General features: G+C 40.9%; 1 protein-coding gene across 1 annotated transcript in view; it reads right to left on the bottom strand.

Moving 5' to 3' along the window:
• Window positions 1–16,702, bottom strand: part of GNG2 (G protein subunit gamma 2) — a 108,761-nt gene that overhangs the window by 16,574 nt on the left and 75,485 nt on the right. Inside the window, exon 3 of the mRNA XM_036010028.1 lies at window positions 4,353–4,468. Within this exon, the coding sequence (XP_035865921.1) occupies window positions 4,353–4,439 (87 nt within the window). The 5' untranslated portion in view covers window positions 4,440–4,468. The remainder of the gene's footprint in view (window positions 1–4,352; window positions 4,469–16,702) is intronic.

Here is a 16,702-nt window from a genome sequence, read left to right as displayed (position 1 = left end):
CATCCCCTGCTTAAAAGACCCTCCGCAGCTCCAGGGCCAGCAGTGCCCTCTACCCCCTCCCTGTTCCTTGTGGCCTCAGCTGCAGTAGGCTGCACCAGATGTGTACAAAGCCACTGCTTCCAGAAATGATGACTTGAAGAGGTCACTATTCTGACTAGAAAATCACGACCTGGGATATTCAGAGAGAAGCCCCTTCCTGCTGACAGTATTATACATGAAAAGCAGGTACAGAAGCCAGAATGCTCAGAAGCCTTGAAGGGACCTCTAAAGGCAGATAACCAAGCCCTAAACTAGCTAGCTGATAACTGTGTCAATACAGCCACAGTTTTATCCAACAGCTAAACTAAAAATAATCTGACACTTCACCACAGCATGCCTGCCTGGCTCCAATGTGCAGAACAAATGCTGAAATACAGGCTGCTGCTGTATTTGCAACAATTAAGGTCTAATAACATCAAGAAGGATTCAGAGATTTGAATAAACATCACCTAGGAAGGCAACTCCTTGGTGCTCAGTTGATTAGATTGATGTTCTTTTAATAGTGATTTATTTGGTGTCTTTAGTAGTAGTATACAAAAGGAAACAGGATGTGCTGTTGGCTTCTTTCTGATGGCATTTGGTAATGTGCTCCTTGGATATCTTATTGGCATCATTGATAAATCTTGTTCATACTTTGTGTAATCCTTCACTAGACAAGGAGATCCTTGAGGGCAAGAATTATGTCTTCACCTTTATTCACCTCTGTATCTCTAGTACCTAAAGAGGCTTGGCAGTTTAGAAATCTCTCAGTAAAATATTTACTAGGTAAATGAATTAGTGACCAACTGAAAAACAGCAAAAATCCAACTTTAGGAGGAGTTTCTGGGAAAGCTTCTCAAAAGATATGATGATTGGTCTGAATGTTCAAGGAACTGTAAATTCATTGGAGTTGGTAAAACAGAAAGACAGAGAGGACAACAGTGAATGTTCCAAACATTTTAAATTCCCCTCAAGGGAATTAAGTGGTTCAGTATAACATGTGGGCAAAAAGGAAGGGGATAAGGCTAAAAGATGGGCAGGGTCCTTGCATACTCTGCTAAAGAATTTGAATTTTGTAATGTGATACACCACATACAAAAATGAAGGATAAAAATGAAGGATATGATCATATTGATAAATGCAAAAAAACATTTGACACAACCCAGCACCTATCTCTCTATAACAACTGGGAGGTGAGTAGAGGGGAGATGAGGGAACATACCTCGACATAATAAAGGCCATCTATGACAATCCTATAGCTAATATCACACCCAACAGTGAAAAGTTAAAAGCTTTTTCTTTAAGATCAGGAACAAGACAAGGATGTCCACTTCCACCATGTTTATTCAACATAGTAATGGAAGTCCTGGCCACAGCAATCAGAGAAGAAAAAGAAATGAGATATCTGAATTGGAAAGGAAGAAGTAAAACAGCCATTGTTTGTAGCTGGCATGATACTATATATAGAAAATCCTACAGATTCTATCCCAAACTATTAGAACTAATAAATGAATTTAGTAAGGTAGCAAGATGTAAAATTAATATTCAAAAATTTATTGAATTCTATACACTAATAGAAAGTAATCAGAAAGAGAAATTAAGAGAATAATCCCATTTACAATAAAAAAGAATAAAATACCTAGGACTAAATTTAAGCAATGAGGTTAAAGACATGTACTTAGATAACTGTAAGATACTGAGAAAGGTAAAAGGGATTAAGAAGCATAAACTGAAAGTTACAAACATAGTCACTAAGAGATAAAGTACAAATAGGGAATATAGTCAATAATATTGTAGTAACTATGTATGGTGCCAGATGAATACTAGAATTAGAGCGGTGATCACTTTGTAAGGTATATGAATGTCTAATCACTGTTGAATACCTGAAACTAATATAATATTGTATATCAACTATAATTGAAAAATACTTTTTTATCCTCACCCAAGGACATTTATTTTTCATTGCTTTTAGAGGGAGAAAGAGAGAGAAACATTGGAGTGAGAGAGAAGCATCGATTGGTTGCCTCCTGTATGCACCCAGACTGGGGGCTGTATGTACCTGGACTGGGGACCAGGAATTAAGAATTGAACCTTTAATTTAGGTATGTGCCCTGCCTGGGAATCAAACCCTCAACCTTTTGTTCAGGGGATAATGCTCCAAGCAAGTCTACACAGGCCAGGGCAAAAAATAATTTTTAAAAAAGAGTTTGAATTTTATTTTACAGGTGATGGCTATCACAAAAAGATTCTCCATAGGAGAGGAACATAATGAGATTTCTCATAGATATTTTTTTCTTTGGCAGTAACATGGTGGGTAATTGAGATGGAATTTCAGAGATCAGCTAAGAGCCTTTTGCAGCTAATAGTTCAGGTGAGGAATGATAAAGGTCTGATCTAGGGCTGAAAAGGCTATATCTGTCTTCTTCCACCGTTACCTTTTCATCACCACCAACACTCTCACAGCTGCCTTCAGGAGCCAGGCCTGAGGGTGGTGAGTAGTAACAGAAAATGCCAATCATTATAGTACGTCACACTTTTACCTTAGTTGGATCACCCCAAAAGCCAAAGTGGATTTTTCTAGAGGGCCTATGACCAGAAACATCTCCCCAAAAACCCCAAAAAGCTCTTTCTGAAGCTACAGTCATTGGGCCACCTCACTTCTCCCAGCAATTATTATGCCTACCTGCCACAGGGTACTTCTTCAGCAAGGGAGAATACAAGGAGAGGCAAAGAGAAGAGAGGAGAAGAGGCAGGTGGTAAAGGAGCAAGGCAGATGGTGAAGACCCTTTATCTCATTTGTGAATAAAGAGAATGAAATCTGTTAGAAGAAGAGTAGAAGCTGTTTGCCTCTTGTGGCCTCAGATTTGACAAAGGACACTTGGGTAGACGGAAAAGTGTCCATGGATATTTGCTCAGCTTATTTATGGGGGAAGACCAGCTCTCCCTTCACTCTCCTGCACGTATCTGGCGGGAATTAAAAGGAGCTAACCCCTTTCTCTAGGACTGAGGTTCTCAACCTCAGATATACATTGACATTAACTAATAAAAAATATACTCATGCCTGAATCATATCCCAAGTGACTTTAATTTAACTGGTATAAGATGTAGTCTCAGAATTGGTCTGTTTGTAAAATTCCCTGGGTGATCTGAATGTAAAGATGGCTGAGAACCATTGCTCTAGACTAGGGGTCAGTAAAGTTTTCTGTAAAAGGCCAGAGAGTAAATATATTATGACCTGGGGGCCACAGGTCTCTGTTGCAATTACTCTATTCTGCTGTTGCAGTGTGAAAGTTAGCCATAGACAACATGCAAATGAAATTATGAAAACAGGCAGTGGGCTGAATGTGGCTCACAAGCCGTCATTTATTGACACTTATTCTAGAAGCACGTTCCAAAGGAGGCTGGATTGTCCAAGTCACTAGGTCAGGTATGGAGAAAATAGGAAAACTATTCTAGTGTATACAAAAGACATTTGGAAGAATGTTCTAGTTTTTAGTAAAATGAGATATGTTTCTGGGTTTGATTTTACAATATGCTTGGATCTTCTGGGAAAGTGAAGTTTCGGTAGTCGACAAAATGTCATGTGACCACACCTGCCACAGCTATCTGTTCATGACACCGTGTAGGTCAACTTCACATTTAAAATCTGACAACAAAGTGTTTGGAGTTAGAGTCTTGGTTCAATATGAGTTGGGCCCAACTTAAGGCAAAGCTGTCAGGAGAGATCTGGGCAGTGGAAGAAAGAAGGAAAAGAGCAGATGATTAAACTTCCATCAAACCTCTGTGCTGTTTGACTTCTTAGGGAGACCATGTGTGATTTTTGTATTTCAGATAAAAAAAAATCCAATAAAGTATAATGAAACAGAAAAAAAGTAACCTACAATGGGGAATTGGAAGGAATAGACATTAAAGCTGGACACTTAAACTTTGAAGTTAAATCAGGACAGAAAAAAATTAAAATCCAAATAAGAAGAGGGTCCTACAAGGTAAGGGTGGTCGACTGGTGGACTGCTCCATTTTAGGTGTTCTCCGACTTCCTTCTCTAGCATTCAGTCATGAGCCTATGTTTTATTTCTACTTTGTTTTGTGGTTATTGTTTTGTTTTTAATTCTACATGGATAACCAGTTTTAATTTATACTATTATATTATGCTGGAGAGATCTAGAAAAGGCAAAGACATTAGACAAATGAACTTTTGTCCAATCATTAAGTTTCTCTCTCATCATTGCTGGCTTCATTACTCTGTATGGAAAGAGAATTAAATGGTAGGTTGCTGCAAATCGTGCTCCTTACAGTCAAGGCTAGATAAGCTGTGTGGGTAATGGTATCCTTACCTTTATCCTATCGATGTTGGCTTCCATCTTCAGCTGTTCCACCAGCTTCCTGGCTTGTGCTATGCTGGCAGTGTTGTTGCTGGCCATTGGGGTGCTGGGTGGGTTTTTCAGACACGCTAAGTAAGAAAAGAAGGAAGAAGAATGCATCAGAGAATCCAGGAGCTGCCGAATGTGCAGGTTCCTTGTAATTGAGGGATCCAGCCCTCTCCCTCTTCAATGCAGCACTGCCTCAGATTGTCAGGCGGACTGGAACATGGGTTTGCTTCCCCAACTCCCCTCACCTTTTGCCCTTACATCCTTATTTGGGGGGTGGGGAACAATGCTACCAAGTCAGTTGTAATAAGATATGCTGCCACATTAATAAAGCAAGCTATTAAAATTATCATAGTTTATAAAATAAACAAAATTATAAGGGCGGTAGTATATGTTATTACTGCTGTTATTTAGTGGGTACTACTATTGTCTGATACTGTGGAGTGCCCTGGGAGGATGAGTGAGAGGCAAGCAGACAGAGGAACAGTAAATTACATAATCCTTTAGGACTAAGGACACCAAGTTTACTCTGCTCTCTTGATGGACAGGCTCACACACCAACTTTCTATAATGCTCGCAGCCTAGGCCTATTAAACTGGAGACGCTACAGTCGGAGGTATGGCTTTGCCATGTCACTCAGCCAGCGTTGTTTTAAATAGTCATTTCTCTTCACTCTGTCTGAAATATGGCTTTATTCACAACTATTCACTTCATTCACAATTCTTCAGAAACACATCTATAATGTCCAGGGGGAGGGGCTGCCCTGTCTAAATTGTTAATTATATCAATGAGTTCACAAGTGGCATTCTAAGTTAGGTGCAACAGATTTACTACTTTTTAAAATGTGCAAATGGAACATAACTATTTAGAGAGTGGAGCTCTGAACCCATGTAGACTGAGACGTGGTTTCTTTGCCGCTGGCTCTGCCAGGCACCCTCCTCATCCTTGTCCCCACCCCCTCCCACTACCTACCCCAATTTTATTTCTCTTCTAATTTTTTATTGACCCACAGTCTCACTTTATTCTTGTTGTTCATCTCAGAATGCATCCTATTTTATTTTTGCTCATTTTCCCTGCATTCTGATCTCACTTCATGCCAAGGCACCACATGCTATTTCAGGACCATCTGTGTAAGTGTGTCCCTTGGGGTCACTGACACCCAATAATGAAGCAATGGCTGAGAGCTGCAATTTAACTGGTGTGCATGACTCAGAAATGAAAAGCATTAATACACTGCTTCAGTCAACACTGGTTGACTCTTCTTCAGAAGACTATATTAAAAGCTGTGACTTCTGCTAGCTTTGGGGAATATTTTTATCTAGGGATAAAGCAGGATCATGTTACCATCTAAAAAGGGAAAGAGGACAAATTGAAAACCTGGAGAAGAAAGAATAACCCATAATAAACTCAATACATAAATTTTTTACTAAAATAAAAAAATAATTTTTAATTACCAAAAAAGCAAAAGACTATAAATTATTTCCTTCGGTTCTTATTTCTTGATATCTAGTTCTTCACAACAAAAAAGAAATTATGTATAACTCTCTGCAAACAAAGAAGTCCCTTTGTGGAGAGTGCTATTTTACAAAGAATGCTGCAAAATAACGTGTACATTATAAACTGGAAGATAAATTAACTGTTGCTTCTATTTATTTTCAAAGGGCTTAGTGATAACAAAATGGGAGGGAAGATTCAAGGGATTTTAAAGCCACGAAGATTTCTGACTCTGCTTTCACATGTCGAAGATCAAGAAACATGGAAAAACAAACAAAACAAATAAAAGGAGGCTTTAACAACTAAGATTTCATCCACATGGTTAGGGACCCAATCATCGCAGCCCTACAGGAAATTAATTATATGCCCCCGAATCAAACACATATCTAACCACCTTGCAAAACCTCTCAGGGACAAGATGGAATATTGACTTATCCATTAGAGTAGCCTACCTCTTCCATTCATTTAAATTGGAAGCTGGCCATGATCTTCAAGCCCCTGGACACTGTTCTGTGAAGCTAATGTTTCTTACAAATTAAAATTTATGAATTTTAGCTGGGCATAGTTTAGTGGAGAGATACATTCCCCAGTCTCTCTTGAAGCTCAGTCTAGTTAAATGACTAAGTTTTGGCCAATGGGATATAAGTAGAAGGGAGGGGGTGTGCCCTTTGCCTCCCCTTCCTCCTGCTGCTGGCCTGGATGGTAGTCATGTTGACTATAGAGCCCCATCTTAAATCTCCAGGCTACACTCCGGGGTGAGCAGGAAGGATTAGAGCCACTAGGCCAGCTATAAACTGGTTACCATCTATGTGAAGAGAAAGAAGCACTTATCTTGTTTCCATTACCATTAAGGGTTTCTCTGCTATTGGCTGACAGATCTGCCATTAAGTGAGTAAATAACCCATTATTTTCACTTGAGTATCCAGGAAAGTTTATGTCTTGTAATACCTGTTCCTGTTCCCGGGAAAGCTGCGGATGTCCTGAGGAGACTGAGCTAGAAAGTATATGAATAGTCGGTCTATTGCTGCTGTAATATATTACTATAAATTTAGTAGCTTAAACAGTAGAAATTTATTACCCTACAGTGTGGGAGGCCAGGAGTCTGAAATAGGTCTCACTGGGCTAAATTCTAGGTGTTGCGGGGCTGCGTGCCTTCTGGAGGCTCTAACAAAAAATCTGTTTCTTTTCCTTTTCTAGCTTCTCGGGGCTGCCAACATTCCTTGGCTCTTGGCCTTTTCCCTCATCTTCAAAGCCAGCAAATACACACAGAGCCCTTCTCCTGTCACATCACTCTAAACTCCCCTCTAGTCGCATTTCCCTTTGACTCTCCTCCGCCCCCTCCTTTCACTTCGAAGGATCCTTATAACTACGTCAGGCTCACCCAGATAATCCAGGATAATCTCCCTATCTTTAGGTCAGCTGATGAACAACCTTAACTCCATCTACAAGCTTAATTTCTCTTTACCATGTAACAACATATTCACAGGTTCCAGGAACAGGGGCATGGGCATCTTTGGGGGCCTTTACCTTTCCTCTACCTCCATAGAAGGAGACCTCTGTATAGACAGAGAAGGGAAGTGGGGAGGTGGGGGTTGAGATGGGAAAAGAAGAGGAGTGGGGCAGAACGTGAGTCTAGAAATGTTGGGGAGAAAACACACTTGAAACCTAAAAAGATTTCAGAGAAAAAGTTAACATAGGTTTTGATTTGTGCTCCTAGTTTTAGGAGATACATCCTGAATGTTTTTATCTTATCATATGACCCAACAGAGTCTAGTGCCACTTTTAGAATCACTTTGTGCATTTCCCTCTTTTTTATATCCAGCTGCTTTCCCATAAAAGCAGTGACAAAGTCCCCCTCCTGAAGACTGAAAACTGTGAAGTTAAGTCCTAGACCAGTGTTCCAAAGAGGTATGTGTTTTCCTACAAAGTGGCTATGGCACATAAAAAAGTCGGCCTCTCTTCTAGGCTTGAGGCATTTGGATAAAGCATTTCACACTCACACACACACACACACACACACACACACACCCTCTTTTCATCATATAAAACAGAAACTATATCCAATAAACAATAACTCCCATTCTTTTCTCCCCTCAGCCCTGAAAACAACTATTCCACTTTCTGTTTCTATGCTTTTGGCTGGTCTAGCTATCTCATACAGGTAAAATCATAGTCTTTGTCTTTCCATGACTAGCTTATTTCACTTACCATAATGTCCTCAAGGTTTATCCATATTGTAGAATATGTCAAAATTTCCTTTTTTAAGGCTGGATAATATTTCATTTCGTTGATGGGCACTTGGGTAACTTTCATGTTTTAGCTACTGTGAATAACATTTCTGTGCACATGGATGTATAAATATCTCTTCAAGACTCTACTTTCTGTTCTTTTGGGTGTATTCCTAGCAGTGGAATTGCTGGATCATATGGTAAATCTTTTTCATTTCTGAGGAACAGCCATACTGTTTTCCACAGCACCTGCACCATTTTACACACTTATCAAAATGCACCAAGGTTCCAATTTTTCCTTATTTCACCAATGCTTGTTATTTTTTTTATAGTAATCATCCTAATTAGTGAGAGGTGATTTCTCATTATGGTTTTGATTTTTCTTCCCTAATGATTAGTAATATTGAATGTCTTTTCCTTATCAACCATTTATACACCTTCTGAGGAGAAATGTCTATTCAAATCCTTAGCTCATTTGTATATTTTTTAATTTTTGAAAAATTTTAATTTTATTTTTTCCATTACCATTTAACTCCCTTATACTCCCCCACCCCTTGCAATCACCACACTTAGCCCACTTTGAATTTTTCTCATTATAATATTTTTATTACTATCTAGAATATATAGGAGTTCTCTTTCATGAATTGCCTTTTCACTGTTAATAGTGTGCCTCAAGGCACACAAGTTTTTAATATTCATTAAGTCCAATTTGTCTTCTCTTTTTTTGTTGCTTGTGCCTTTGTTGTTATATCCAAGAAATCATTGCTAAGTCCAATGTTGTGAAGCTTTTGCCCTATTGTTTCTTCAGAGTCTTTTATAGTTTTTAGCTCTTTTATTTAGGTCTTTGATGCATTTTGAGTTAATTTTTGTATATGGCATTAGGTAAGAGTCCAATACCATTCTTTTGCATGTGGATATCTAGTTTTTCCAGCATCATTTGTTGAAAAGATTGTCTTTTTCCTATTACCCTTGTTGAAAATCATTTGACAATACACATGCGGGTTTATTCCCGGACTCTCTATTCTGTTCCTAAATTAATTCTATTTTAAGTTAATTACTAAGTATTTTCTTTTTTTGACGCTATTGTAAATGGAGTTTTAAAATTAATATCCTTTTCAGATCGCTCATTGTTAGCGTACATAGATGGCATATCGCTGCTATACATTAATGGGGAAGAAGCAGCCTGCTGCCTTCCACCCTTCCTGATTGGAGAGCGGTTGCACGCTGTGAGAAGTGTGGGTGAGGAAAGGGTCTTGCACCTCCTTGGCATCATGGGCCCGAGAAACCCTGTTGACAGAGTTAGATGCTGAGGCAGTTTCAACAGGGAAGCACAGGCACAAATCAGACATTCTCAGCTAATGTTCCTGTTTCATTTTACATGCAACCCCAATGAGGCAGAAGTGATTTTTTTTAATAAGAGGGAAGGAAACTGTTTGAATACACTAACTAAAATAGCTAAAAGAATAAATAAAATTCTGCCGAAGAGACCATGCAGATAAAGCCTTAAAACACACACACCTGGGCCGTCAGAGGGCTGCTCTGGAGATTCACCCAGCTGGGTGCTCTACGTCTTCTACAAAACGGTGGGGCAAAGGGAAACTGAGTCAGTATCTGGGTCTTTTGGGGAAACTTTGGATTCCTGAGGCCATTGCTGGAATCTCAGAACATCTCTGGGAGTCAGCGGCGGTAGTGATCAAGGGTGGGTAGCACTAGAGTGACACTCTTTGGTCCAACAAACTTCTCTTAGCCCAGCAATTGGCAGCACCTGTCAAGCACCAGCTCATCTGGCAACTAACTTATGGCACAGAATATGAGTGATTACACATCTCTAAGTTTGAATTAGGGAATGATAATACTGCATACTAATTCTTTCAGAATTCTATAGCCAAGAGTTCTTTTTAAAATTCTAATAATTTACTCTCTGGAAATTACAAATGGGATTCAATCTATTCTCCAGGCCCCACACCAGATTCACTGGCTGTGGTTCTCAGTCAGGGGAGGTACCACCCCTTAGGAAGCACTGGGAAATGTGCGGGGCGGTCTGGGTTATGACAATCACTAGAAGTGCTCCTGGCATTCAGTGAGTGGAGGCCCAGACTCTCACACCCTGCAGAGTGCCGGGCCACGGCACTTGTGGTGACTTGCGCTGCTCCAAAATGGCCACAGAGCCATGCATGGAAAATCTGCTCAAAGAAAGTGCTCCACAAGGGAAGTTTCTTAAGTCTAATGTCTTATGATCCCTATTTCCTTCCAGTGATGAATAAATGTTAAGTGCTCATAATTTCATTAGCAGTATGCTTTATGGAAATTTGATTCCTGCTATCAAAAAGAGAACATAGTCTCTTGCAATGTGCTGGTAGAAAGAGATTATGCTGGGTTTTCTCTGGCAGTGAGCAAAAAGAATACAAACAACAAAAACCCCAAGAACAATGATAAAGCTTGTATATGACAGACTGGCAGGAATCTGCAGGAATGTCCTAATTATCCCACCTGAATTCCAAACCCAAGAATAACACAGAAGGCATTTTATTCTTCTCAGCCCATGAGAGGAGCATTTCCCCACTCCGACCCCAGCAACGTTAGAGAGAGACCCATTATGGAATAATAAGCATTAGATGAGTTTTCTCTTCCTAAAAATACATCCAGCATTTTAATTTCTTTCAGGAGGAACTTTTCTGTTAGGAAGCCACACATTTTCTTGCCATGGAGGCTTAGGGATAAACATACAACCCCTTATTTCAGTGACACAAAGATAAATAAATGTTTTGCTAATGGAATCCTCACCTTACAGAGTGCAGGGTAATTGTAGAGGATTCCATTCTTTTTTGTACTCTAATGGTGTTTTTTAAGCCTGGTATCCGGCAAGCTTCCCTGTGGCCTTTCATTTTAATTATAACTGTGTGTTTCCCAGAACTGTGTTGTGATATTTGCAGTAGGTGCTAAAGGGGTTTGATTTATTCGTTTTGTATATTTACAGGTTCAGATTACATTGGCAATAAAACAAGCAATTTTAGGTCTAGAGAACAAATTAGAGGTTATAGTCTCCCAGTCACCTGATGATACCTTTATTATTCTCATTTGTCAGTTAGCCATATTCATTTGTGAGTGGTTGTTACTTGCTTTTGAATTAGAGGACTAATTTCAAACTATTCCAATTTAAAATATTTCAGAGCTTCTTCCTACAATTAGTCACCTAGATAAATATCTTTGTTAACTGCTCATGCCACAACCCAAGTTTAGCTTGATCATTTTGTCATTCTTTTTTTTTTTTTTGATCACTACTCTAATTTATTCTGCAGCAAGTAAGTATACCATCATGAACTTGATTAGATCACGCACACAAAGAGTAAAGTTAATGTGCCTTCCTGTGAAGGGCTTTAACCGTCAGAACACCAGTGAATTTATGCATAGCAGCTGCAGTGTGTATCAAATAGTAATTGTAAAACAGTCTGCCAGGCTTCAGTGTGGTTTTTTGTCAGGCATCTCTCTCTACTACCAGTTGGCCACTTTGACTTGATACCAAAATAGCACATTTCAATCTAATAGTGTGTATTAATCAGCACACACTAATTTCTTTTTGGTTCTCCAGACACTGGGGACATTTTAAATCAATAAGGGATTTATTTGTGAAGCTTGGTGCTTTTCCCCCAACACCCTGAAGCCCCAGAGTATCAGGGCTGGAATCGGTCTTGGATGCTCACTCTTTCATATCTACGTGTTTCAACAACTGGAGACGTCACCAAGATCTATTTTGGGTGTCACAATATCCTAGTTTCTTCATTTGCCTTTGCTCATTTTTGAGCAGTAGTGTGGAGGCTGCAAGTGGAGAATAAAAACAGAGATGAGAATAAGGCAAGTGGGGGCAGGGTGAGAGGTAGGGTAGGGCATATCCACACAGACTTGGGCATGGAGGAGCTTGGGGACAAAGGGTATGACATTATTTAATCCTTACCCTAGGATATATTTATTGATTTGAGAGAGGGAGGGAGGGGGGTGAATTGATTGGTTGCCTCCTGTATGCGCCCCAACCAGGTATCAAACTAGCAACCTAGGTATATAGATAGGTGTCCTGACTGGGAATTGAACCCATAACCTTTCAATGTATGGGATGACACTCCAACCAACTGAGCCACCCAGCCAATGCTGAAATGATATTGAAATCCACTGTAACTGGTTGATATTTGAGGAGAAGAGGGGTACCTGGGAGGTGAAGGGAGGGGAGAGGAGGGGACCCAGGGAGGTGAAGGAGGCACAGGAAAACATCCTCCCCTGGGGAGCCTCAGGGAGTTCACAGGCAGCCAGAATGCAGAGAGCTGGACAACACAATGGTGGCTAAGGTGAAATATGGATTTGTAAAAAAAATAAAACAGGGGTCTTCTAAGTACCTTTCCCCCCATCCCACCCCTCCTCCACCTTCTAGTGCTTCTTATTTCTGGGAATTCGATTTTATAGGCCAAAAGCTCTGTTCTTTCACTGGAGGACCAGGAACTCATATTAAAAAATGAATATTAGCTTATAAACCAAGGGCTTGCCATGTGCCAGGAAGTGGGCCAAGTGCTTTAAAGCATTACCCTATTTAACCCTCACAGTTCCAGGGGAGTCAGTAACCACTGTATACCTAGTTGGAAGAAACTGAAGTTTAGATTAAGTCAGAACATTAGTGAGATGGGTGTTTCTGAATCAGGTTCCTCAGGGATTTTCTTCCAGCCTCTTAATTCGCATTTTTAGAAGAAGCAGAGTGATCCCAATCTGGGGCCTGTGGTATATGTTTGGTCATTTCACAAACATAATAGCAATTTTTACGACCTTTGTAGCTACAGAGAGAGCAAATGCAAATGAGGGCTAGTGTGGAAGCTATAGCAAGCAAAAGGGCCAATAGGAAAGCAAAGGAACCAAGGGAGCGACATCACCTTAAAATCCACTCTGTACTGCTTCCGTGCAGGTTTGTGGGGACATTGCCACTTGCCCATTGGGAGAAACAAGATCCTGCCTGATTTCCCTCAAGCCAGCGAGGAGTTGTCTATGCCGTGTAGGTGGAGAGTAAGGCACAACACAGCTTCCCTGTTGCGCTGGGTGCCAGAAACCATTACATGGACTGAAAGCTTTCTACTTTCCAGTAAACTGTTGCTTTTGAAACAACATCTCTGTGAGGTGCAGCCCTCCTCTTAGAAAAGGCATCATTGGTTAGCAGCTTTTAACGACCTTGACAAAAACACAGCCCTTGAAAAATGTTGACTCAGTCATGGTTTTCACCGATTGTGTAAAATGAAACAGGAATGAATAGGCCATGTTGCAACTTAAAAAACACACGTAAGCTTTTAGTTTTTATCTGAGCCTTGGATAAGGACACCGCTTGTTATCCACAGATGGGGCTGGCAGTCTTAGATGTTAAATGGGCTTTGTTCACTCCACGAAAGAAAGATTAGTATTTTGTGTGGCATATGTTGAATTTTCTTTCCTTTCTTTTCTCCTTCTTCATTTTTTTTTAATATGGAAGCCCAGACCATGAGCCAGCAGGATTCCAACAAAAGAAAAATAATGAGCTCGTTTCCATAGAAATGGCTCTGTTAACCTCCTGATGTCTAACACTGCGCAACAGCAGGCAAGGGGGATCTGACAGGCAGCGGCCTTCTGTCTCCTTGTAGGAAATTATCTATTGGTTAATTAATTTCTTAAAAAAAAGAAAAAACACTGCTTCAATTCTAAATTCTCAGTGGATCTCCAGCCTTAGGCAGCTCTGGGGTCCAGGGAGCCCTGCCTGTTAGAGCTTCCTTGCCACTGTGCCAGTGGCCCCTTAGGCTTACAGAAAGGTAACTCCAGAAGCCCTCCGGCTGAGCTCCTCAACACAGTCCCTTGCCCCCGGTAAGAACTGGACCTGCTCCATTCAGATTTGCTTTTATCACCGTGTTGTCTGGGGATATTCCCTGTGATGCAACTGACGGGTGGTGCAAGAGTGAAAAAACAGGCTCTAGAAGATAGGAGACCTGAATTCTAGTGTATTCTGACACTCCCAGCTGTTTTCGGTGGGAAAATCATTTCATCTTTCTGGGGCTCAGTGGCTCAGCTGTAAAGTGGAGATAACAACTCCAGGATTTCACAAGTGTGCTTAATGCTTGTGATAGCATGTTACGCCTTATGGAGTGCTATGCAAGCAGCAGGCATGACTAGAAAATGACCACCACCATTTATTGAACAGCTACTAGACACTGGGCCCTAAGAACATTACATACATAATATCCAATCCTCATAACAAGGGACGTGGAAAAAGAATCAGTGACTCAGAAAGCAAAGGGAAAAATCTAGGATGATGGTCACCCATGACTCTGTTAAGTGAGAACTTAATAAGCATGAACTTGACATTCCAAAGGGAAGGAAATCTTTGGGAGGAAGATGAGTAAATCTTTACATTCGATTTTGAACTTTGCAATTTGCGTTGACAACCCATGGAAGAGGTGGAGATTATATGAAAATCAACTGTGATTTAGAGTTAGTAAACATGGATTTATTGAATGCTTGATGTGTGTGCACCAGAAGCCTGTGCCCAGGTTACACACGGTGTTTCTAAGGAAACCAGCCACTGAGCAGATGTGCTACCTCAATAATTCTAGAAAGGCACTTCCTTTCCTTGGTATCTTCTGGAGGGAGTGGCTCACATCCACATACGGTGTTTGTAAAGGTTTCCTGTGTCCACAGAATAAACTTGCTGCCTATCACTGGAGGCTAATTGGTTTTGGCCTCCTCCTCAGTCCTGTCCCCTGTATGTAAAGGCCAGCAGAGCATCTGTGCATACACAGCAAGCGTTTCCATCAAAATGTCCACTGCTGGCTGCTGCTCCACACCAGCAGCCCCAGTCTTAAGCCAACCCAGCCTCTCTCTGGTCTCTGGACCACAGTTCATGTCCACAGCGGCCATGATTTTGCCATATCTCTTACCCCTCATGCATGCCTGTATCTGACTGCCCACATCAAGCCTATCTTCCTCTGAGAAACCTTCCTTGGCAACTACATCAACCTCCTCTGTCTCCCTCAAGCCCCACCCCCCTAGCCCAGGAGCTGGTGCCATTATAAAACAAGCCACTTCTCTATTTTTAAAATTGCATGCTAACTGGTATTACCAGTTATTAGTATTTTGTTCAGCCTCCCTCCCATAAATATTTATTAAACCTGCCCTTGTATCCCCCAAATTGCTCTAAGTTTATCTCTCTTCATTGGTTAAACAGGTCAAGCCAGGTTCATCCACAGGCTCTGGCACACTTGCTGTTTCCCAGCGTGCAATGCTGCGCTGTCCCTGGGTGGGGCCGCACCTGGCCACAGCAGCTTTCTCCTGCAGGCCTGTGTTCCAGTGCCACGTCTCCTCCTGATCACACTATCTGAATGGTCCTGCCCGGCTCTTGTCATTCTCCAGTACATCACCCTGTGTATTTTCTTCAATGTGTTAACAAAAATCTAAAGCTATTGAATTAATTTATATATCATTAGTCTCTTTTCTTCTCTAAGTGTAAGCTAAGAGCAGAGACCTCATCTGTCATATTTACAGAAAGTGCTCCATGAATAACTATTAAATGAATGAAGGTCCTCCAGAGTACCCCCAGCGCCCAGCCTAATGTGCATATATTAGATGCATCAGTAAATATTTGCTGCTTCTGAGGATGAGTACCTGGCACACAGCACCATCCACGCCCCTCTCTGAAACCTCACCAAGCAGATGTTTCTGAATACGGATTGTTAGCAATGGCTTTTGTTTGGTAGCAAGTGGGCTTATGAAGCATGGCTCCCAAAGGGCACCTCACAGACTCTGTATCTCATCTGGTCTTCAAGTGTCCCCACACTCTGGGGGCAAAAGATAAGCTTGTGACTCGCCCCTCTTTCCTCTCACCATTTCCTGGCTCCAGCCAAAAAAGGGACAGATCCTCAAGTGACCAGATCCATTCCAGGTTGTTTTTGGCAACATGTAAAGCATCAATAAGTTTTCCCACTTTGCAAAGTGACACAAACGCTCTGTTTGAGAACATAAACATTAGCCTGACGCTGAAAGCTCCTCTGTAACTTCGGCCTCGCCTCTCCCCCCTCCACCAGTCTGTGACCACTCATCTCAGACAGAATCCCAGTGTGAGGCCATAGCTCTGGAAACAAGGCATAGAAGGCCTTGTCTCCCTCTTACTAGTTTAATGTCAGGGAAGGCAGGAAGCCCATTTTTCCCAATTCACTTTTTAAAATACTTTTTCTTATAAAATGACTACATAGTCATTATCTCTGTGAAAAACACAGAGATTCAGAAAACAAAAATCTCCTGTAATCCTTCCATCGATATACAATCTGGTTAATCTTCCCAGTAACTTTCCAAGTGCCTCTCTCCAACTCAGAGTGCTTATTTTTTTCGTGTGTAAGATCACGCTAAGAAGAGAATATTAACTAATATACATAATCATTACCCCTGCATAAATGTTGACCTTCTGGGATGTTTTCTCATTAGCTGCACTACAAGATTTGTTCCTCCTCCGCCCTGCATCCTTATGAGAATAAGGTTATTTTAATGTTTCCCCATTACTCAAGTGTCAAATTTTATATCACATCTTTTAAGTCTATTACATATCTC

This window comes from Phyllostomus discolor, chromosome 1 (genome assembly GCF_004126475.2).
Source record: "Phyllostomus discolor isolate MPI-MPIP mPhyDis1 chromosome 1, mPhyDis1.pri.v3, whole genome shotgun sequence".
Taxonomy (NCBI): Eukaryota; Metazoa; Chordata; class Mammalia; order Chiroptera; family Phyllostomidae; genus Phyllostomus; species Phyllostomus discolor.
This window is presented reverse-complemented; position numbering and strand designations above follow the sequence as displayed.